Source organism: Portunus trituberculatus, chromosome 35 (genome assembly GCF_017591435.1).
Source record: "Portunus trituberculatus isolate SZX2019 chromosome 35, ASM1759143v1, whole genome shotgun sequence".
NCBI lineage: Eukaryota > Metazoa > Arthropoda > Malacostraca > Decapoda > Portunidae > Portunus > Portunus trituberculatus.
In genome coordinates, this window is record NC_059289.1 from 20,086,035 (window position 1) to 20,112,431 (window position 26,397).

General features: G+C 37.2%; 1 protein-coding gene across 1 annotated transcript in view; it reads right to left on the minus strand.

Annotated features, from left to right (window-relative positions):
• LOC123513297 overlaps window positions 1–25,428 on the minus strand; it is a 42,122-nt gene extending 16,694 nt beyond the window's left edge. Inside the window, exon 1 of the mRNA XM_045270382.1 lies at window positions 24,870–25,428. Coding sequence (XP_045126317.1) covers window positions 24,870–25,007 — 138 coding nt within the window. The 5' untranslated portion in view covers window positions 25,008–25,428. The remainder of the gene's footprint in view (window positions 1–24,869) is intronic.
• Between the last annotated feature and the right edge of the window lie 969 nt (window positions 25,429–26,397).

Consider the following 26,397-nt stretch of genomic DNA (forward strand, 5'->3'; position numbering starts at 1 on the left):
AGACTGCACCTGTCGGAGTTGAATTCTCACGTCTGGCGGCACAGGCTGAGGCAATACAATGGATGAGGCACATAAGAATGTTCTCTGAGTACTCCAATTAACAAATATTATAAAACAAAACTCTTGAAACAAATACCTAAAATAATAATGCTCACTTAGACACAATGACAGTACTTCACTTCCTGTTAACACACCCCTGATTTCTTATCCCCATTGCGAGCTTAAAAAATCAACTATTGGGGGTAACTAAAAAAAATTTAAAAAACAATGGGGCATTACATCATCACTGGAGCAAACATGGTTGAGGAAGACAGCCATTTGGATCTTCTTCAAGAATGTCAGCTACAAATCTTTTTAGTTTTGGTTTACCATCCAGTTTGATTGCATGCAATAATTGAACTTTATGTACATAAAGTGTAACATTCTTAAAAAAAACCTGTAAATTATTGATCTTAATATTCACAATTGAATAGAAGCAGTATGGATAGACTTTGTTGGGATACAAGAAAATGAACTGCAAAAATATTCAATATCTTTATCAGATATTCTTGGTTGTCCATACTTCAGTTTATGTACCATGTACGAGTACCATTCCTGTTGGCATAGTTACCTCAAAGAGATGCCCCAGATGTGAGTTGTCTAGCAGAAGGAAACAACTGACACCTGTCAAATTGATAATAACTCCCAGTGAGGTCTTCATTATTTGATCAGGTGGATGCTGTGAATTTATCAATAAAACTAGTATGACCTCACTGAACATTTCTCTTTATGCCTAACAATACTAGGGAACAGTCAGTCTTTTTTTATTTTATGTAAGATAAGAAAGCTGGCCAAGGGTAAAAGAAAGACTATATATAAAAAAAGAAATCCACTTGGAATGCGTCCTCGTGCAGGTCCAAGAGAGTTAGCCAAAGGAAAGGGATAAATGTCATGAAACTTTCCTCCTAAATGAGGTGAAGTCATAGGAAGATGGAAATATAGAATAATATAGGGAGTTCCAGAGTTTACCAGAAAAAAATATGAATGATTGAGAGGGGTTATTAACTCTTTCACTAGAGAGGTGGACAGATTAGAGGTGAGAGGAAGGAGAAAGTCTTGTGCACTGAGGCTGTGGGAGGAAGCGAGGCATGCAGTTAGCAAGATCAGAAGAGCAATTGGTATGAAAATAGCACTAGAAGACACAACACTGCAGTGGTGAGAAAGAGGCAGAAGACAGTCAATCAGAGGAGAGGAATTGATGAGACAAAAAGCTTTTTATAAAGACAAAAACAAGAGAAATACACTTTATTGAAAACTAAAAAGAAAAGAAATGATAAGAATATTAAATTTCATGCAGGACTCCAACCTCTGGTGCAGTATTCAAGGGCATTGTGAAATACTGTATATGAAGAAAAAATAATGATTAATAGATCTGACTGTGATAGAAAACAATAGTGTTGATTGTATAAAAAGCATCCTGTATGTGGCATTCAAGGGGAAAGAAAGATGATTCAGATAAGTAATGTTGCCAAACATTATCACTGGTAAGTAGGTACATCCGTACACAGCGGAAAAAGACATGAGTTACTACTAAAAATATTGTTTCCAATCATATGAAATGTTCAGCCATCACAATGGAGTGTGATGTCCTTCCCTATCTTTCCTTCAATTCAGAGGGTGAAATATCATGAGGTAAGACGAGTATATATATATATATATATATATATATATATATATATATATATATATATATATATATATATATATATATATATATATATATATATATATATATATATATATATATATATATATATATATATATATATATATATATATATATATATATATACAGGCAACCCTCACTTAACGAAGGTTCACACAACAAAATTTCGCTACAACAATCATTTCCTTTTACAACCATCTGCTCATTTAACGAACACCAAACTCGCTTTAACAAAATTTTATCCAGGTAATTTTTTCCAAGTTTGAAAGCCCCCGCCATATCATGCAAGACAACAGGCTTTCCCAATCTCAGCTCAAAACAATAAGTGTTCAGCAGCAGCTCGTCTTCCCTCACTAAACAAGCCACCAAAACGCTCTGCAACCAGCCCTGCAATGTCGCCTAGCGATGCTAAGAAGACCAGGAAGTCTCTTACTCTCAAAGTGAAGCTGGATATTATTCACAGACACGAGAGAGGCCAGAAAATTAATAGCATTGCTCGCTACCATCTTGACTCCATCTACTGTCTCTACTATTTTCAAGTCAGCAGACTCTATTAAGAAGGTTGGTGAGACCGTATCTTCCTTACAAGCTAAAAGAACCACCTGAACTCGTGACACTGCAATGGATAAAATGGAAAACATTGTGGAAATGTGGTACATAAGTTTTGTATGCGTTACAATGATGCGTCCTTTGTTTACATTCCACAGGTTGCCGGTTAGTGTCTTTCCCGCTCCACTCTCCCTCCCTTCATAAATTTAAGATCATCATCATTATAAAGTTACCTATATATATACATTAGTGTACATTATAATGACTTGGTCTTAAATTAAACTGATTAAATGTTTAATTTCATAATTTTTACTTTCATTAAACCTTTTACTGTACTATGATGCACTCTCGCTTTCTTTACTCTCAATGGAAGTTCGTCAGGAGTCAAAGTTGTTATAATTGGTTCGCTTAATGAAAATTGACGCAATGAATGGTTTTTAGGAATGTAACCCGTTCGTTAAGCGGGGGTTGCCTGTATATACAGGTAACTCGATTTACACGATAGATGTGTTCCAAGAGGCATCAAGTATTTGAAAATTCGCATAAATCAAACTTGTAATTCTCATATGAAAATAGATAATAGGGGGAATGCGGGATGTGGTCCAAATTGTGTATAAACAAACCGATTGGGCAAATTTAATTAATTATAATATTTTTTCGGTCACATATTAACAAAAACACGTAAAATTTAGAGATGTACCGATACATCGGTTTACTCTCAATGGAAGTTCAATTCAGGGGTCAAACTTGTTATAATTGGTTCGCTTAACAAAAATTAACTTAGTGAACGTTTTTTTAGGAACGTAACCCATTCGTTAAGCGGGGATTGCCTGTATAAGTAAGTATATATATATATATATATATATATATATATATATATATATATATATATATATATATATATATATATATATATATATATATATATATATATATATATATATATATATATATATATATATATATATATATATATATATACAGTAATCGCCGCATATCCGGATCGCCACTATCCGGAGCTGCCCCCAAGCATATTCAAACCTACCGCGCGAGCGATCCCTCGATTTCGCTAGGTAACAGCATTTAAGGCAGCATCACACTAGCACTTCTTCCGTCGTCTTCAACAATTTTCATTGTTTTTTTACTGTTCCATCAATTCTTTCCATTGTCTTGAGCCAGACAGAACACACCATTTTCTTCTAGAGTCAATTTTTAGTCAAATTAAGATTTATGATTTCTAACCAAAACTTTTATAATGAAACTTATTTTCTTGCTAATTGGAATGATGCTATAATCTCAACTTAATATCATCTTCATAAGTAGATGTAAATGTATTTGTATATATATATATATATATATATATATATATATATATATATATATATATATATATATATATATATATATACAGTAAAGTCCCGGGTTACGTCGGTCTCGAGTTACGTCAAACTCGTAGTTACGTCAGTCCACTATAAGGCAATTTAAGATTAAAAAAATTGAAAATTTATAAATCATAAAGTGCGAGATTTATTGTTATTGTTGGTGGTTGCCCGCCACACCGCTCACCTCACGCTTGAATACAATAACACCCTGCCTCAGTTCCACCACACCGTTGCCCCTGGCAAGAGTGTTATCCTACTTCTGTGTTTACTGAATCAAGTTCTTAGTATCTTGCTCAATGGCACCAAAGAGAAAACTTCTTAGTGACACCAGTGATGCTAAGAAAAGGAAAACCATTACGCTACAAGAAAAAGAGGACATAATTAAAAGACATGAGAAGGGAGGCAGTAGCTGTGTGTGAGGGAGGGAAGAAGAAAATGGGAAGCCCGTTACCATGACAACGGGGAGTTTGACGGCCTTGAGGGCTCGCACACCCATCACAACAATAACAACTCCAGAGCCTTCGCCTGGGCCACACGACACTCGCAGCTGACTTCCACCGTCTGCGCCTGTCTGCTGATCCCTATTGCGCTTTCCTATTGCATTTCCTGCCCCGCTGCCCACGCTTCTACTCCCACCGCACTGCACTACGCTCCCAGCTGTCCACCCTGAGCGTCACAACATTCGAATTGCCCACCCATCTGGCGGCCTCAGGCGTCCACCCCCTCTCTGCAACCTGCAGTCCTTCGCGTTCGTGGCCCTAATCAACAACAAAAACAAGCTTGTGTTTCATATTCCTACATAGTTGTAAATAATATAACAATATAACCTTTAACTTACCTGAATGACCATAAACAATGATTGGTTGAAAACTCCATAATATGCTTTAAAATGTACGGAAACTCGAGTTACGTACAAAATCGACTTACGTCATGTTTCAAGAACGAAACTCTGACGTAAACCGAGACCTTACTGTATATATATATATATATATATATATATATATATATATATATATATATATATATATATATATATATGTGTGTGTGTGTGTGTGTGTGTGTGTATTTACCTATTTGTATTTACCTAGTTGTAGTTTTACAGGGCCTGGGCTTTATGCTCGTGTGGTCCCGCTCCATATCTACACTTATCCAATTTTTCTTTAAAACTATGTACACTCTTTGCTGACACCACTTCCTCACTCAAACTGTTCCAAGTCTCAACACATCTTTATGGAAACTAAATTTTTAACATCTCTCAGACATCATCCCTTCCTTAGTTTCTTACTATGCAATCTTGTGCTTCTAAAGTCATATTCTTCTCTCAGGATCAGTTTCTCATTATCCACTTCATCCATTCCATTAATCAATTTATAAACTTGTATCAGATCCCCTCTCTCTCTTCTCTGCTCCAAGGTTGGTAGATCCATTGCCTTTAGTCTCTCCTCATATGCCATCCCTTTAAATTCTAGAACCATTCTTGTAGCCATTTTTAGTAGTCTCTCTAATTTTCTTATTTTTAGTAGTCTCTCTAATTTTCTTATGTGTTTCTTTTTATGGGGAGTCCACACAACTCCTGCATATTCCAATCTAGTTCTTATTTTAGTACTTATTAATTTCTTCATCATTTCCTTGTCCATATAGTGAAATGCTACTCCAATATTCCTTAGCAAATTATACGTCTCTCTGAAAATTCTATCAATATGGCTTACTGGTTGATTATTTTCTTCCATTGTCACTCCCAAGTCCTCTTCCTTTTTTACTTTTTCTAGTTCTACTCCATCTCCCATCTTATAGATTCCCACTGGTCGTCTTCTTTTCTTGGTGTACATTAACGATTTAGATATAGGAATTAGTAGCAAAGTATCAAAGTTTGCAGATGATACTAAGATAGCATGTGCAGTACAGGGTGAAAAGGACAATTACAGAATACAACGAGACCTGGACAGGCTGATAGCATGGGCAGACAGGTGGCAGATGGAGTTTAATTCTGATAAGTGTCAGGTTATGCATTTAGGTAAAGACAACACAAACTTTAACTATGAGATGGAGGGATGTTGGCTAGAGGCAGTAGAGGAAGGAAAGGATTTAGGAGTAGTGATAGACAGGACTATGAAATTTTCAAAGCAATGTTTAGAAGCAAGAAATAGGGCAAATAGGATCCTGGGTTTTATAAATAGAAATGTTAGTTATAAAAGTAAGGAAGTGGTGCGTAGCTTATATAATTCCTATGTTAGGCCCCATTTAGAGTATTGCATACAGGCCTGGTCACCCCACTATAGGCAGGATATCAACATGTTAGAAGCAGTTCAGAGAAGAGCAACTAGGATGATACCAGCATTAAAGCGCCTGGAGTATAGAGATAGATTAAAGGAATTAAACATGTTTTCATTTGAGAGGAGATGTATAAGAGGGATATGATAGAGTTATTTAAAATGTTCTCAGATACAAACTACATAGATGTGAGATCTTTCTTTACCTTAGAGGAGGGAAATAGGACTAAAAATCATGGCAGGAAGATTAGAAAGCAAGGCTGCAGGTTAGATATAAGAAAATATTTCTTTAGTCATAGAGTGGTAGACTTTTGGAATGCATTGCCAGAGACGGTTGTAAATAGCACTAGTTTGACAATGTTTAAAAACAGATTAGATAAGCACTTAAATTCATTAGATTTATAATTATGTATAGCACTGCATGATAATTTTTATAAGAAATTTACTATAGTTAAATAAGACATGATCCCCATGTATGGGGACCACAAATTGTAGAGGATTTCGCTGCAGGACTTAGCCCTGTTAATGGGCCAAATATTTAGAATTAGTATATAATGTATTGTGTACTTGTAAGTGTATCTTTAAGTACTGATGACGAGGTCGCTGTGCGACTGATACAGGATAACCTAGATGGGCCCTGGTGGCCCTTTGTTATCCTATTATTTATGTTATGTTATATGTTATGTTATGTCTTTCACTTTTTCCCATTTCCATGACATGGCTTTTGTCCACATTGAATTCCATCTCCCATTTTTTACTCCATTTCCAGATCTTGTTTAAGTCTTCCTGTAGTATTTCACAATCCTCTTTTTGTTTAATGACTCTGCACAGTTTCGCATCGTCCGCAAACAGATTTATGTAGCTGTTCACTCCCTTTGGCATGTCATTTATATATACGAGAAAAAGTATTGGTGCCAATACTGACCCCTGTGGCACTCCGCTGTCTACTGTTCTCCACTTGGACTTCATATCTTTAACTATCGTCCTTATTTCTCTCCCCCTTAAGTAATTCTTCATCCATCTCAATGTGCTTCCTTTTAAGCCACCCTTCTCCTCTAACTTCCATAGTAATCTTTCATGTGGCACTTTATCAAAAGCCTTTTTTAGATCTAAATAAATACAGTCAACCCATCCCTCTCTCTCTTGTACTTTATCAACTATTCTAGAGTAGAAACTCAATAAATTTGTCACACATGACCGACCTTTTCTAAAACCAAATTGGCTATTTGATAATATTTTGTTGTCTTCAAGAAACTCAATCCATTGCTTCTTTATTACTTTTTCACACATCTTGCATATTACACTAGTTAGTGATACCGGTCTGTAATTTAAAGGTTCTTCCTTCCTTCCGCTCTTATATATGGGAACCACCTCAGCTCTTTTCCACTCCACTGGCACTGTTCCATTTTCTATTGAGCATTTTATGATGTTGTATATTGGACTTGCTAGTTCTTCCCTACATTCTTTCAGTATTCTGCCTGAGACTTCATCCGTCCCATTGCCTTTTCCTCATCCAATTCCGTCATCAACTTTTTATTTCAAGCTTGGTTACTTTAATCTCTTTCATATGGACAGTCTCTATTACCCTGTGGTCTTTCAAATTTGGATTCCTTAGTAAAGACCTCATGAAATTTACTATTTAACAGTTCTGCCATACTTTTGGGTCTTCCACCATTCCGTTTTCTCCTTTTAACCTTTCTATTGTTTCTTTTTGTCTTATTTTTCCATTTATGAATCTGTAGAACAATTTTGGTTGTTCCTTACATTTTTCGACAATGTCCTTTTCATAGTTCTTTTCTTCTTCCTTTCTCACCTTAGCATATTCATTTCTTGCTGTTTTGAAGTTTTCCTTATTTTCTGGATTTCTGTTTCTTCCACCTTTTCCATGCTCCATCTCGTTTCTCCTTTGCCCTAGCACATCTTGCATTAAACCAATCTTTCTTTCCTTCTTCTTTAGGATTATATTTCGGAACATATTCCCTGACCCCAGTTTTGTATATTATCAAAAATAAGTTATATTTCTCTTGAACCGTTAATGAGTTTTCCATCTCCTCCCAGTTTATGTTTTAAAATAGTTCTTGAGATTCTCAATATCAGCCTTTCTGTAATTTAATCGGTCTCCTTTGTATGATTCATCTCTATCTTCCTTTCCTTCTTCTATATCCATTTCTAATATTACATGGTCACTCTTTCCCAATGGGCACTTGTATCTTATATCATCGTTAATTGGTATATCCCTTGTAAAAACTAGGTCTAATCTTGCCGGCTCATCGTTTCCTCTGAATCTTGTGTTTTCCTTTACTCTTTGGACCATCAAATTATCTATCATTAGGTTCAGGAATCTATCTCCCCAGGCATCTTCCCCCATACCACTTTCATAATTTTCCCAGTCTACCTCCTTACAGTTGAAATCTACCAATATCACTTTTCTCCTTTCCTTAATGATTCTTGTAAGACTCCTTATTGTGTCATCTATCATGTCTCTATATTCTTGGTTAGTCCATGAGTTTGTTTTTGGTAACACATATGTTCCAATGATTGTTAACTCCTTTTTGTTAATATGCATCTTAACATACAGTATTTCTGATTTTCCTTCCCCAAACTCCACTTGATTTACCACTATCTCCTTCCTTAACATCATCATGACTCCTCCTCCTCCTTTACCCACTCTGTCTCTCCTCCATATATTATACCTTTTATCTATGTCTATTTTTATTGCCTCATTTAACTTTGTTTCCACCAGGCATACAATATCTGGTTCTTCTTTCTTTATGTAATCTCTTAATTCTAATTTACTAGATAAAATCCCATCTATGTTTGTATACATCATTTTTAATTTCTTGTTCTTATCATTTTAGTTAAACTTGCTCCATTTTTTCTCTTCTTTCTCTTTTATATACCATTTCCTTATCCTGTCTCCTATAATTCTCCAAAAATGCCTTCTTCTCCTCCTCTGACCTTTCATTATTTTTTCTCTTGCTTCTGCCACCAGTTCATTGTGTCTCTTCCTTTCCTCCTCGTTTCTATTTTTCTTTATATATATATCTTTGCAACCTTCTGTTTCTCTGAGTTTCGTTTTCTATATAGTACTTCTTCTGCTGCTGCTTGTGATTTTAGTAATATCTTAATTGGTCTCACTGTTCCTTCTTGATATGGTCCCATTCTATGGATTCCTTCTACTTCTTCTTCTAAGTTCTGTCTATCCTCGTCATTCAGATGTTTTAGTAGGTCTTTACTGATTTCATTTCGTCTTTTCCTTCTTGGTCTATATTTAACATTTTTTTCTTTCAGTCCAAAAATAATTACACTCTTCTTTTTTTCCACAATTTCTCTTACTAAATTTTCTTTTTTCTTGAGGACTCCTATCATTTTGCTAGTCATATTTTCATCTCTTCCTTTTAACTGTTCTTGAAATACTTCTCGAAATGATTCCTTGTCTTTCTTATCTTGGATTCTCCATGCTTGTACTTCTTTTTTAATCACGTCTTGTGCTCTTTCTTCTTCTTTGTTAACTAGATCTCTTAGCTTCTCTTTTTCTTTCTCGGCTTTACCGAGTCCTTCTTCCATCAATTTCTTATAGTTCGCTACTTCCTCTTTTAATTCTTCATTTTCGGTTCTTAGCCTAGTTTCGTTTTCTTCCACTCTTTTTATCCTTTCTTTCAATTTCTGGAGCTCTTTATCCTGTTCTTCATTCTCTTTCATTCCCATACTCTCCTTTATCAATTTATCTAATTTACGTTCGATAGTCAAGACTCTCAAATAGTGAAGTTTGCGCCGTATCAAAGCCTTCAAATTCTCTTTCTCCCTCACAAACATTGTCATCATCAGCTTTCATTCTTTCCCCTGTCACATACCTGCATTTAGATGGAATCTCTTACTCACTCATTATTATTTAACACTGTATTCATGAAAAAAAAATGAGTCCACACTTATTGCCCAGGCCACTGTAAACCCAAAACAAAGGTAGTGAAGATCAGCTGATTCTCGGGAGCGACGGTATTGCGTCCTTCCTCTACCGCGTCTCGTGTGTGTATGTGTATTTACCTAGTTGTATTTACCTAGTTGTAGTTTTACAGGGCCTGGGCTTTATGCTCGTGTGGCCCCGTCTCCATATCTACACTTATCCAATCTTACTTTAAAAGTGTGCACACTCGTTGCAGACACTACTTCATCTAAACTGTTCCACGTCTCAATACATCTCTGCGGGAAACTATATTTTTTAATATCTCTCAGACATCTTCCCTTTCTCAGCTTTTTACTATGCGATCTTGTGCTTCGGATGTTATATTCTTCTCTCAAGATCAGTTTCTCATTATCCACTTGGTCCATTCCGTTAATCAATTTATAGACTTGTATCAGGTCTCCTCTCTCCCTTCTTTGTTCCAAGGTTGGTAGATCCATAGCCTTTAGTCTCTCCTCATATGTCATCCCTTCAAGTTCTGGGACCATTCTTGTAGCCATTTTTTGTACCCTCTCCAATTTTCTTATGCGTTTCTTTTTATGAGGGGTCCACACTACTCCTGCATATTCCAATCTAGGTCTTATTATAGTATTTATCAATTTCTTCATCATTTCTTTGTCCATGTAGTGAAATGCTACTCCAATATTCCTCAGCAAATTATATGTTTCTCTAAAAATTCTATCAATCTGTGTGTGTGTGTGTGTGTGTGTGTATATATATATATATATATATATATATATATATATATATATATATATATATATATATATATATATATATATATTGTTCCAGCCTAGCAGCAAAAAGTGGTACAGTTGTTTGTTTATATTTCTCTGTGAGACACTCCAAGGCAGAACTTCCAAGTAGCAAATGGCCAAGATGAGCTGCTCTGTCGTTTATGAGTGGACAAAGCTGTCTGAAGTTTCTCACAAAGAGCATTAAAGGCCAAAAATAGCAACAAAAAAATAGCAGCAGCTGGCTGGGAATGAAGGGGCAGCCATGTTTGTTTACAGTTGACAAATGCGACCCAGAAAGTTGATGGAAAAGTAATAGTGTGACGCCGCCTTTACTGTTGGGTGTACATCCCACCACCCCTTGTACTGTTATGCACCATTTTTTGTTCCAGATTATACATTTAATGTGCTTTCGTTTATTGTTTTCTTACCCATTTGGGTTATGTACATGTTATTTTCTCAATTTATAAGGGGTTGAGAGAGGAAATTCTGTGTATCTGGGTATTTCATGTATCCGCCAGGGCCTTGGTTGCTATAATCCAGATACGCGGGCGATTGCTGTATATATTCGTATATCTGACTTATACGAATTCCCCACCCCCAAAAATAATTAAACTCAGACTTTAGGGAGATGCAGGATTTATTTATTTAATTTTGTGGAATTTAAGATTTTGGGATTACTATTGTATTTCCAAAAATCTTTAGACCCTAAATTACCAGATGGTATAGTTTATTTTTTGATAATTGAATACCCTTCCCATCAGGAAGCCATTTTTAAATGTCTTGTGTGATTGTGTCATAGCCTGACTCACGCCCTACACAGTACGTGGCCAGGAGTCAAGTAGGGAGGTGTGACATTTAGCTCTCTAATTTTTGCCTGACAGGTATAAGTTGACGAGAATTAGAATGAGAAACATCTAGAAGAGAAGACATCTAGAAACAAACAAACAAATGTAGTGTTGTGAGATAGCTGGACTTTCAATTCTGGCCTCCCCTCTCCCCTTCGTCATTTGTGTTATCTCCCCCTCCAAGACCCTGCCTCACTCCATACCTCACTGTTAGGTTTCTCCACCATCTCTCTCTATATCATAAGACTGTTACGATCTTTTCAAACACTTTTTTTTCTTACTGCCTTCATCATCACAGCTTTATATCACATAGCTCTCACAATAACACTACTACAAAAAATCACATTGAGACAAAGGTAGAAAGCTGTACCAGACAAACAATAAATACTTCATTATCATTATCTTACTTCAACACACTAATAATGACTCAGATAGTGTCCAATTCAGCAGTGAAACAGCAGATTGCCATGATGCTACTGATGGCACCTTCCCAACCCTCACATTTTCTAGAGAAGAAGGTATCTTATATGTTATCATTCTATCATGCTCCAGGAAGTCATTATTGTATACACAATCATTTAATGTGCTTTCATTCATTATTTTCTAACCCATTTGGGTTATGTACATGTTTTTTTCTTAATTTATAAGGGGTTGGGAGTGGAAATTCCACATATCCGGATATTTCGCATATCCGCCAGGGCCTTGGCTACTATAATCCGGATACACAGGCGATTACTGAGTATATATATATATATATATATATATATATATATATATATATATATATATATATATATATATATATATATATATATATATATATATATATATATACGAGGGGTGTTCAAAAAATACACGGAATACTCCCATGTCCCGAGTGCTAACAGGATAAAACATGTTGGAACATGTCTGCCAGAAAGGGCATGCTCTTGGCTATCTTCTGGTTGCTACCAGTCATTATTCGCTTGGAAACGAAGCAGTCAGGAACTAGTTGAAAAAGGTTGGTTTTTGACCCATGGAACGTAAGGATTTTGAGATAAGAACCAACATAAAATTTTTGGTAAAGCTTGGTTGGAAAGGAATGGAGATCATTCAAGCTTTGCAGAACGTTTATGGGGATGATGCTCCAAAGAAAACTTGCGTTTACAAATGGATTGAAAGATTTCGAGATGGTAGGGAAGCTGTTGAAGATGATGAGGGTCATGGCAGACCAGCAACCTCGAAAAGTAGTGAAAACATTGATGCTGTTAGGAGCCTAGTCGAAGAAGATGGAAGACTGACAGTTCATCAGATAGCTGAGACTGTGAGCATATCAGTTGGTTCAGCTCATTCGATTCTGCATGAAGATTTAGGCCTCAGTAAGCTTTCGGCTCGATGGGTCCCAAAACCGTTGCGCCCAGATCAGCTAAATTTCAGAAGTGAATTGTCATCAGTGATTTTGACCAAAATTGAAGCCAATGAAGACAACTTTTTCAGTCGAATCATCACAGGTAATGAAACATGGGTATACCAGTATGATCCTGAAACAAAACAACAGTCCAAACAATGGCTCCCATGTAGATCATCTGGCCCAATTAAATTCAAATCTGAAAGGTCTGTCAACAAGGTAATGGCAACCGTTTTTTGGGGGATTCTAAAGGAGTTGTGCTTGTAGACTTTTTAGAAGGTCGATAAACTGTCACAGGAGCCTATTATGTAGAAGTTTTAAGGAAACTGAGAGCAGAATTGGCTAAAAAGCGTCCAGGAAAACTCCATCGCGGAATCCTCTTCCATCATGACAATGCACTAGCGTATTCTTCACGCGTTGTAAAGGATATTTTGAGAGAATTTCAATGGGAATTACTGCCACATCCACCTTATAGCCCAGACCTAGCTCCGTCTGACTTTTTTTTATTCCCAAAACTCAAAGAACAGTTGAAAGGCGTCTGTTTTAATAGCACTGTTGAGGGTAAAACCGTAGCAAAAGCATGGCTCACAAAGAGGTCTGCAGATTTTTTCGAAAATGGTCTAAAAAGATGGAAACACCGCCTGGAGAAGTGTATCGACCTTGATGGAGGCTATGTTGAAAAATAGATTAGTTGTATTGTAAAATCAATAAAGAATGATAAAATTCCGTGCATTTCTTTAATCCCCCTCATGTATATATATATATATATATATATATATATATATATATATACAGGTATCTCTTGATTTATGAGTGTTTGATTTACGTTAGAGATGTACCGATACCAAAATTTTGGCCGATTCCGATACCAATACCAATACCACCTATCTTTTTTTTTTATTTATTTTTTTTTTTTTACGGTAAGGCCTATAGTGCCTGTAGGCACACTTGAAGAGTGTATGGGAAGCGCTGTTCAGCTTCCGCCCATTAGTAGCGCAGGTAATTTTATTTATAGTGGTACCCATATTAGGGCCCATATCACCACCCAAGCTCATCTTGAGTGTAACCACCTAGAACCTGGGTATCATGGTGACATGTAGGTAACTTTAAACCACTCGACAAATGGCAAAGTGGGCTGATACCGATACTACTACCGATACCGATACTGCCGATACCAATACTACTACTTATAGTGATTACTGCACTGGACACCAGGATGAGTTGGTGGACAGCGAGCATTATCAGATGGGAGGCTTTGTTTTGGGGGATGCTGTAAGTCATTCTGAGAACGTTTGTGAAATAGGAGCAATTCTAGAAGCCATTTGCAAAGGCAAATTACTCAGTAATTGGAATGAATATCTTCTCAGTCTTCTGATTCTTGTCAGTTATTTTAAATTCTTACTTCTTACTCCTGTGCATTTTCATTATTAATTTTTTATTGAGGATATTTTGGCAATCAAAAATATTATTTAAATTATTAAAATTGTAAAACAGACAAAATATTAGCAAAATAAACTCATTTTGTTGTGTATGTTTCTCTTTAATTAAATCTGACATCCTTTAATATTAATTCATTAGACATTAGTAGACCAATTCAGAAACATGAGAATTTCACCTAATCTTTTCAATTAAATAGAAAAAAGTTTAGTTTATTCTAAATTTCTAGGTTGTGGCTTATTACCACAGAAAACAGTATTCTATGACATACAGTAATCTCCACGGAAACTTAATACGCCGTATTATATTAATTTGGTATCATCAATATCTTATATCGAATATATCACTAAGTAGTAAATTCCTTTTAGGTATCATAACATAACATAACATAAATAATAGGATAACAAAAGGCCACCAGGGCCCATCTAGGTTATCCTGTATCAGTCGCACAGTGACCTTGTCATCAGTACTTAAATATACACTTACAAGTACACAATACATTATATACTAATTCTAAATATTTGACCCATTAACAGGGCTAAGTCCTGCAGCGAATTTCTCTACAATCTGTGATCCCCATACATGGGGATCATGTCTTGTTTAACTATAGTAAATTTCTTATAAAAACTATCATGCAACGCTATACATAATTATAAATCTAATAAATTTAAGTGCTTATCTAATCTGTTTTTAAACATTGTCAAACTAGTGCTATTTACAACCCTCCCTGGCAATGCATTCCAGAAGTCTACCACCCTATGACTAAAGAAATATTTTCTTATATCTAACCTGCAGCCTTGCTTTCTAATCTTCCTGCCATGATTTCTAGTCCTACTTCCCTCCTCTAAGCTAAAGAAAGATCTCACATCTATGTAGTTTGTATCTGAGAACATTTTAAATAACTCTATCATATCCCTCTTATACATCTCCTCTCAAATGAAAACATGTTTAATTCCTTTAATCTATCTCTATACTCCAGGCGCTTTAATGCTGGTATCATCCTAGTTGCTCTTCTCTGAACTGCTTCTAACATGTTGATATCCTGCCTATAATGGGGTGACCAGGCCTGTATGCAATACTCTAAATGGGGCCTAACATAGGAATTATATAAGCTATGCACCACTTCCTTACTTTTATAACTAACATTTCTATTTATAAAACCCAGGATCCTATTTACCCTATTTCTTGCTTCTAAACATTCCTTTGAAAATTTCATAGTCCTGTCTATCACTACTCTTAAATCCTTTCCCTCCTCTACTGCCTCTAGCCAACATCCCTCCATCTCATAGCTAAAGTTTGTGTTGTCTTTACCTAAATGCATAACCTGAGACTTTTTAGAATTAAACTCCATCTGCCACCTGTCTGCCCATGGTATCAGCCTGTCCAGGTCTTGTTGTATTCTGTAATTGTCCTTTTCACCCTGTACTGCACATGCTATCTTAGTATCATCTGCAAACTTTGATACTTTGCTACTAATTCTTAGATCTAAATCGTTAATGTACACCAAGAAAAGAAGAGGTCCTAGCACTGATCCTTGGGGTACCCCACTAACCACTTCCTTCCACTCAGACATTGCCCCATTTAATACTACTCTCTGTTTCCTATCAGAAAGCCATTCACTAATCCAATCAACTAACCTACCCCTTATCCCATGTAGTCTCAATTTGTACACTAGCCTCCTATGCGGTACCTTATCAAACGCCTTGCTAAAATCTAGATATATAACATCTATGCTATTTCCATCATCTAACTCCTTGGTAATATATTCTAAGATATCGAGCAAATTTGTAAGACAGGACCTCCCTGATCTAAAGCCATGTTGGGTATCTCTAATTAACCCGTACAGCGTCAGAGACATACGAGATACGTCGGCTACTCTGAGCTTAACTCCAGAGACGTATGAGATACGTCATAGCTTCCTTGTGTTTTCGGAGGTATTGCGTCCTCAAAACCTACCATTATACTGCCATCATGCACTGTAGACATTGCTCATGCTGCCTCCTCGTCCCTGCTAACATGAATGCTTCCTGTATTTATTTATTACATATCTGAACTTTAGCAGTTTCTGCTGCCTTCAGCTCGGTGTAGCGGTAAACTGACGCCTCAGCTCCGCTAATATGAACACAGCATAATTTCCATTACTTACTTTCACCATTTCAGATGTTTTTGGTAACTGTTATATTGTGGTAGTGAAAACTTTGTATGACATAAATAAGAATTTTCCAATCGCTTTGTTATAAGGAAAAACAAGTACATATTACTCGGAAAATATATGCGCCGTGAAAGGCAACACTCCTGATATCTCGTGTCTATTTTTAGCCACAAACACTCCCAAACAGCAAAACATGACATATTGTTTTTCTTTCAACTCAGGAACGATATTATGCATGTGTCCAACTCGGGGATCGACTGGTGAGAAACGAGGAAGCAAATAAACTATAGTCACATAAGGCTTTGCTAAGTCGCTAACCTTAGCTAAAACATCTCGCACCAATTATACCACTTCCAGTCATTTCTGGGAGGAATGACTGTAATTTTCATTTGTTTCACATCATTTAAGACTGGTTTAGCAAAAAGAAAAAAATCCATGATGTGGCCAGCACTGGCGAAATCACAAAGTCTCAGATCTGCTGACGCTGTACGGTTAATCTATTCTTATTTAAATGCTCCCATATACTACCCTTAATGATTTTCTCTAGTATCTTACATACTATACTAGTTAAACTGATTGGTCTATAATTATTCACATCATCCTTCCTACCTTTTTTAAATATTGGTGAAACATTAGCTAACTTCCAGTCCTGAGGTATCTCAGCAAACCTAAGTGATCTTTCAAAGATTAACTTAAGTGCTTCAGAAATACTGTCTTCACCCTCCATAAGTACTCAGGCATGTAGCTCATCAGGACCACTAGCTTTCCTATCGTCTAGTTCAAGAATAAATTTCCTAATAATTCCCGGTTTTATATCAATATTTTCTAAAGCTCTTAAACTACTCGTCGCAATGTTTGTAACAGGATTTCCTATTCTTTCCCTAGTAAATACTGAGGAAAATTGTTCATTCAATAATTCTACTATGTCTTCATTTTGATCCACTACTACACCATCTTTTCTGAGTGGTCCAATCTTATCCTTATTTCTTTTATCACTGACTTTGTAATAACTATATAATTTTTTGGGATCTTTACTCCCAGCTCTAGCCAGTTTTATCTCTGCCTGCCTTTTACTTTTTTTTTATAACCTTACTCAAATCATCCCTGACCTGTCTGTACCTAATCAAATCTACATCTTCCCCACTTTTCTGCAACTCTCTATATGCCCTCTTCTTCTCTCTGATCTGTCTACCTATCTCGTGAGTCCACCATAATGGCTTCCTGTTTCTCTGCCTTATATCTTTGTAAGGGATACACTGCATCACTATACCCTTTACTACAACCTTAAAAATATCCCACATCTCCTGTGCAGTTTTATTTCAAAAACTATCTTCCCAGTTTACCTCTCCTAATAACTGATGTAACCTACCATAATTGCCTTTCTGATAGTTTGGGACTCTAGTCTTATTCACTATATTATCCCTACTGGAATTAATGATAAATCTAATTATATGATGGTCACTGTTTGCTAAAGTCTCTGATCTGTCTACCTATCTCGTGAGTCCATAATGGCTTCCTGTTTCTCTGCCTTATATCTTTGTAAGGGATACACTGCATCACTATACCCTTTACTACAACCTTAAAAATATCCCACATCTCCTGTGCAGTTTTATTTCAAAAACTATCTTCCCAGTTTACCTCTCCTAATAACTGATGTAACCTACCATAATTGCCTTTCTGATAGTTTGGGACTCTAGTCTTATTCACTATATTATCCCTACTGGAATTAATGATAAATCTAATTATATGATGGTCACTGTTTGCTAAAGTCTCTCCTACCTCAACTTCCTTTAAACAATGCTCAATATTTGTTAGTACTATGTCTAAAACCTTCCTCCCCCTAGTAGGTTTATCTACCATCTGCACTAAATAGTTATCCTGAAAACTTTCCATAAACTTATTTTCACTAGCATCTCCTACCATCCTCTCCCAGTTTACTGACTTAAGATTAAAATCCCTAAGATAATTGTCTGACTAGTACACCCCTATTTATCTCATCTACCATAAGGTTGTCTACATCTGCTGACTGGTTAGGTGGTCTATAAAAGCTCCTACTCTAATAACCTTACTTTTGTTTACTCTAACATCCAGCCATAAGGACTCTACTCTGTTATCTACCTTAATACCATTAACCTGACTGGAAATGAAGGATTTTTTACATAAATAACTACTCCTCCACCTATCCTACCAATTCTCTGGTGTACATACATAATGTATCCATCTAGTTCATATTCTTTCCTATTTTCCCTAAACTTTTCCTCATTTACCCATGCCTCTGTGACACATACAACATCTAAGTCCTCCTCAACTATATAACTAGATAACTCGTCCTTCTTGTTCCTAAGACTCCTGGCATTTACATAAAAACATTTTTAAGTCCTGCTACTTTCCTAGATGCTTCTCCTTATTTGGAATCCTAATCTTATTCTCTCCTATTTGCACCTGGAAATCTTTCCTAATCTTTTCACTATCTCTGTTTATCCTATCTAATTTATGTCTAACATCTTTCTTCTGGAATACATTTGCTACCTCACCCCCTATACACCATCCCAACTCCCCACTCCAGACATCCACTCAGCACATCCACACCCTTCCTACTCAGATGCACACCATCCCTAGCATACAAATCCCTTTGCCCATAGAACCTATCCCATACATCCACAAAGCTGACACCCACATCCTTACACATCCCTTTTACCTGATCATTCACACCAATGGCCCTAGACAACCATTCCCTGCTAACATACACACGAGGCAAGATTCCTGACACTACACACCTACTACCACTCTCCCTTATCTTGCCTAACATTTCCCGAAATCTTGCCACTAACTCCTCTGACCCACCTGCTCTGACATCATTCCCACCTACGTGCAAAACTACTACACCCTCCCTCTCCATCCCCCCAACTCTCTTCTGCACCTCCTCACTCACTGCCTTCACACCTGCACCAGGCAGGCATACACACGTTCGTCCTCCTATCCCTGTCTTTCCCACAGAAAGTGCTATCTAAGTACCTAACCTGAGAGTCACCCACCACACACACCTGAGGTGTGCTAGGCACAACCCTCCTCCTCCTCTCCTCTACCCCCTTCTCTCTCCTTTCACTCACCACAACCACCTCATTCACTCCACTCTCACTCTCCCCCTCCCCCTCCAACAAACCGAACCCATTTTCACACTCAACAGATTTAGTCCTATCCTCCCTAACTGCTTCTGCTTTCCTTCCCCTCGCAACCTGCCATCTCTGCCCATCCTGACTACTATCTTTCCCAGTCTGGCTCGCCTGCTCCCTCTTCCCCACTCTGCTCTTCCTGACAGGGCCAAGCCACCCTGTCGCCCTCAGAAGGTCCAACCTTCGGCCTAACACTGATCTCCTGCCTAATTTTTTCCACTGCCTCCCAAGCCTTTTAACCTCCTCCTTCAACTCAAAGATGAGAACTGTCGCACTTTTCCCCTCACTTAGCTTTCTCATTTCCTCTCGCAATTCTCGGTGCTCAAGAGAAAGAACTAAATTCTCGCTCTTGAGCCTACACACCATACACTCAGAAAAGTCAACGACCTTCCTGTCATGCCCACACATCTTACACACAACAAACTCGCCCAATCCCACCTCAACACTCTCTTTCACGCACTCAATCACACTCTGATATACCTCAGTAGCTACTGCCATACTAATTTACAATATATTAACTCACAAGAACACTACACGTAGCTAACAAACAAATAAAAATACTTGGTGACAGCGGGGTGGGGGAACCGCGGTGGTGGGGGGCCTAAGTGAGGTCAACTAATCCTCTTTCAAGGTCAACTTGAGGGTTACAAACCTAGTCTCCTCGCTCTACCAAAATACTTTTAACTCACAAACACTGATTCTAACCACTATTTCACTCTAATCTAACACTTCCAGTACACACTTCCACTTCACTAACACTCAAAAGCACCACACACAGACACCAAGCACAAACACCACTCGCTAACTATAAAAACAACAACCAAAAACGGAGCGCACACACAACACATCCACTCGCCACCACAGCTACGCTGGAAGTATCGGCATAAAATAAGCCGATACCGATACCGATACCCAAAAAATGGGCCGATACTGCCGATTCCGATACCAATACCAATGTATCGGTACATCTCTAAATTTTACGTGTTTTTGTTAATACGCGACCGAAAAAATATTATAATTAATTAAATTTGCCCGATCGGTTTGTTTATACACAATTTGGACCACATCCTGCATTCCCCCTATTATCTATTTTCATATGAAAATTACAAATTTGATTTATGCGAATTTTCAAATACTTGATGCCTCTTGGAACGCATCTATCGTGTAAATCGAGAGTTACCTGTATATACAGGCAACCCCCGCTTAACGAATGGGTTACATTCCTAAAAACCATTCATTGCGTCAATTTTCATTAAGTGAACCAATAATAACAAGTTTGACCCCTGACGAACTTCCATTGAGAGTAAAGAAAGCAAGAGTGCATCATAGTACAGTAAAAGGTTTAATGAAAGTAAAAATTATGAAGTTAAACATTTAAGCAGGTTAATTTAAGACTAAATCCTTATAATGAACACTAATGTATATATGTAAGTAACTTTATAATGTTGATCTTAAATTTATGAAGGGAGGGAGAGTGGAGCGGGAAACACGCTAGCCAGCAACCTGTGAAATGTAAACAAATGGCAAATCATTGTACCATATACAAAACTTATGTACCACATTTCCACAAGGCTTTCCATTTTATCCATTGCAGTCACGAGTTCAGGTGGTTATTTTAGCTTGACTTGAAAATAGTAAAGACAGTAGATGGAGTCAAGATGAGCAATGATATTAGTTTTCTCACCTCTCTCATGTCTGTGAATAATATCCAGCTTCACTTCAAGAGTAAGAGACTTCCTGGTCTTGTTAGCAACGCTAGGCGACATTGCTTGATTCAATCATTCGCAGTTCGAATTATCGCCAATTCAAACTCAGTTAATTAATACCCAATCCTCAAGGTTCGACCGACTAACTTGCCAATTCAACAGTGTAAACCGACCCTACCCTGTGCGTCGTTTAAGGCTGCGTCACACTATCACTTTTCTGTCAACTTTCTGAAGATTGTCAACTTTTCTTGACGCTGGTCATCACACATAAGCTCGCTTCCACCTTTGTCACATTTGTCAACTGTAAACGATTTTTTATCTATTTTGCAATGCACGTTGTTACTTGGTTTAATGATATCCCACCCCAAAAACCCCAAAATTGTTGGGGAAGAGATGTAGGCATAAGTTGAAAAATTCATGACTTGAAAAGTAAGCATTTGCAACAGAAATGATGAGACCATCAATCAAAACATTACACATCTTACCAGAAACACATAAGCGACATCAGAAAATCATGGCTTGGGTGAAATTGAAAATTGTCCATTGCATCAATGGTTGTATGTTGATACTTAGAACACAAAATGTGCACTCCTGACTGTCTGGAAAAATCCCTAATTATGAAAAAAAATTCCCTACATTTTAGAAAATCCCTAGATTTGGAGAAATTTATCTAATGCAGAAAATTTTGTGTTTTACACATAAAACCATTGATCCATTCTAACTAAACCTAACCTAACCTAATGCTAGAATTTCCGTGCTCTAAACAAAACTTATTTATTAGCATTAATACTAAACGAGTAATTTGCGAGGGAAAAAGTATAGAAAAAAAAGTGTCTCAGAAAAATGCTTTATTTCCAGTGATGCATTCTTTTTTTAAAGTGTCAGTGTGACAGACAGCTTTCTCCATTAATAATGTTATCCTTGCAATAACTTAGGTTATATTTAGTTAGAGGTTAGGTTTAAATAGAATGCATCAATGAACCAGCACATGAAAATCTTTGCATTTAAAAAAATCCCCAAATTTAGAAAATGATCCCCAAAATCAAAGAGGTGCCCACCTCATGGATCAATTTGCAGGTATTATTTCAGTCTTACACCAACAGCAACAAGGCTTTTGTTACCCTTCTCATCTTATAAAGCTTTTCATTCTGAGTAATTTGAGCCCATACATACCTGTGACAAATCGTTTATAACATTGATAAAAATTGCTTAAAAATTTACCACTTTTTGGGGAGAGCAGGTAACACCCACCTGTGTGATGGACTGTTAAGTAATGAAGAATGCTGTTATATGTGTTCATTTGTGTGTGCATATTGTCACATTATTTGCACATGCATGAAATGAATGGTGATGATTGATTCTTTTTTTTTGGGTATGCAGCCACTGACCAATAAAAATAATACAGAATAATTCTAGCCAATCAGAGCAGTTTGTGGAGAGGCAACTCTTTTCTAATTCAGTATATGGAAGATGTCTGCCCTGGCAGGGAGTTGCTGCAATCATATCCAATGTATCACCATATTTCATGAAAAGAAATAATGTAAAGACTATATTAATTTCTTAGCGTTGCCAGTCGGGTTAGGCTAGTTTGCTATGGTTAAATCCTTTTAATTGTGTTAGATAGTTAATTTTGTTCTGAGGAAGACATATCATTAGTGTGTCACCTGAACTAGGCTACACTAGTTAGGTTAGAGTAGGTTAGGTTAGGTTAGTGTAGATTCATTCAAAACAGGTCCAAATATACCAGAAAAATGCTTTGTTTTATCACAAAATCGTGTTTCCATTAGAGATGGGGGTAGGTTAGAAGAAACAAGGATTTGCAATGGAAATGAAGTGCATATTCATTCAAAACGGGTCAAAATCTACCAGAAGCATTAATTTCATCCACAAGTGAATTGTTAGTAACTGTAAAAATTTACCAATTTGCAGTATCACCTAACCATGGAATCTATTTTCTGGTGAAAAATGTTGTGAAATGAATTATGGTATGTCATTTCAAGAGCAAATGAATTTTTGGATAATCTTACCAATAGGACCTCCTAACGAAGCAGTAAAATACTCACATTTAGTGATAAAGTACTTAATGCACAATACGTTTCTTGTGGTTTTACTTGGGGAACGGCCTTAGTGTGTCATACACAAGCCTTCAAATGTGCGGTGTTTGGCGAGTTTTCTCTAAGTCCAGCAAGCTGTGGCGAGCCACGGAGCTCCATCACACTCGGAAATGAGCAGTACACTGACTTGCATTTGTTTCTAGCTGGGGTTTGTGGGTAACTGCTGAATAGGATTCTTATTGTGTCTATAGTTCTTTTGTCCAATGATGCGCCACCACCTCTTAACACCACGAGCTGCGCCAATGGGAATTTGCTATATGTATTCGTAGGCGGGGCACAGCTGGGCAGAGAGGTGTACAAAGACATCTGAGTGCGCAGTTCAGCCATGGCCACCAGTGACATTAGTTTTATATAGGTTGCGAATTTGATTACTGAGAAATCATCGCTCCTGCAATGCAAGTCAGTGTACAATCCAGAAGAGGACCAGCCAGGACCTTCATCCTTTCGTTAAGGTATTGTGAGGAGGGGTATTGGTAGAGGTAGGGCATATTGCATCAAGCTATAAGAGAACCGGTGTTGGGGAGGGAAGCTGTCCCAAAGCAAGGATACAGTAGGCTAGGTTTATGTTAGGGTTAGGTTAGCGTTGTAGGGGGGGAGACAGCCCACCCAGCTAGGTTAGGTTAGGTTTAAGTTAGGGTTAGATCAGTGCTGTAGGGGGGTACGGGGAGGCTGCGCCCCCCCGGCTAGGTTAGGTTAGGTTTATGTTAGTGTTGTAGGGGTGTCTGGCGGGGCGCAGTCCCCCCAGCTAGGTTAGGTTAGGTTTATGTTAGGGTTAGGTTAGTGTTGTAGGGTGTCCGGGGGACGTAGCCCCCCCCCGGCTAGGTTAGGTTAGGTTAGGTTTATGTTAGGGTTAGGTTAGTGTCCTACAGGGGGAGGGTTATGTAAAACTTCCCTATATTTAGGGATATTTTCCAACATTTGGGGAAATTTCCCTAGATTTTTCAAAGTCCATATGTCACTCAAATATGCCTTCCCCCCCTAAAACCCCCGATTCCCCACAGGCCCCCAAGCTTGCTGGGACTGGGGAGGGATGACATAAGAATATATAAGGAGCTGCTATTGGTAAGATTTACAGAATTTTTTTTTTTTTTATTCCATCTTAGGCCAACCTCTCATTCTCAATGCTCTTGGACAACCTGTGGGAAATCAGGTTTTTGTGTGGGGAAGCACTAAGTAGCGCAATGTACATTGAAAAGGAGGTCGAAAATCAACAAAAAAAAAAAAAATGTTGAGGCGGCAGTGTCAACCCTTGGTTTGTTTATCTCAAGAAACGTTAGCAACGCTACATTACTGGTCTGCTACACTACATCCCATAACTATTCCACGTCAGACTGACGCCTTTCCCTTCCGTCAAGTTTGTTGATATTGGGAATCGAGAGGGATAGTGGCGAAAAGGATGATGATTATATTTTGCAGCTTTACCCCAAGTTCGACCAATGAAACAAACTCACCAATAAAGGAACAGAGCTGCTGCTTCCGAGTAGCGTCATCCTAGAGTATGCACTTTTTAGAAATCCATCTCTCATAGCCACCAAATGTTGATGGCTAAAACGAGTTCCTTTGCTTAATGTCAAGATACAATTCATCATCACTTGTAACGTTTTCAGCTTGGATCGTTTTACCCTGCTGTCCGTCGTCTTTCTCCGCCAGCCAGCTCTCAGCTGGTGTGTTGAGTAGTGCTGTCACAGTCAGGGTTGCCGGGTTATCTACACAACAACGTAGAATAGGAGTGTTGCCACCAACAGCATCGTTTCAAATGTGGAAATTATTCCACATTTACGTGGAAATTTACACGCCATACTATAGGAGAAACGTATGCTAATATAATGAAAGAAACATTGTTGTCATAATTCTGCATATATTAAAAAATACTACCATGACTCTTTCCAACATTTTAGTACATATTTCTTTCCAAAGTGACACTGATTCTTGGAAGGGTGTGGATGTAGAAATGTATTCCACGATCAGATGCCAGATGTCACAATATTTCTACGCTAGCAGACGAATTTCCACGTTACGCCAACCCTGCGTCACTGCCAGGTCAGGTCGAGTTGCCAACTTTATCCTAATTCATCCTTAACAATTACCCTGTTTGCTTTAAAATTACCCTGGTTGTTGAAAATCTATATTTCAAAGATCATTTATTTGTATGTATATGTAAGAAATATTACCATAATATGTATAGTGATGAAATAATAATATTACCTACGCTGAAATTGAATAATGTTACCGTGATAGCGCTCAAATTACCCTAAACATGGTAATTACCCTGCACCTGGCACTATTATAGATGGGCAAAGAAACATTAACTTTAAACTGACTGTCACTAACTCTACGGTACCTATCTACATCAACATGTTTGTTAAGTTCTAAGCCCACTAACGTGTTTCCCAGCTATAGGCCTGTACAATATATGTATATGTATATATATATATATATATATATATATATATATATATATATATATATATATATATATATATATATATATATATATATATATATATTTTTTTTTTTTTTCTTTTCTTTATTCCTTGCTAACATACAGTTCCACCAATGAAAAATTGAAAACCTCTATTAATAATAAAAGAAAAACGATATATTGTGATCTTGATCTTGATATAATTTTGTTCTTGATTTTAATCATCTAGGTCAGCTTTTATTTTGTAATTACCTCAGATCAATATAATCTCACCACGTTTGATGTAATTCTGATGTAATAAGATTTTTGGGGCTATTCTGAGGTCATTTAAGCATCCTCCATGGTAATTCTTAAGTAATAGTAGTACTTGACACTTTTTGATCACTTTCTGCCAAAAGGGCTGTTAACCCATGTATGGTGTGTATATTGAGGTTATTAAAAGTTTCCCATGGTTTATACAGTTGTTTTGAAAATACATTGTTATTATTTACCTACGCTTGCTTTAAATGACTTAGGAGGGAGACATTCCTATTACTGATCTCAGCATCATATGACCC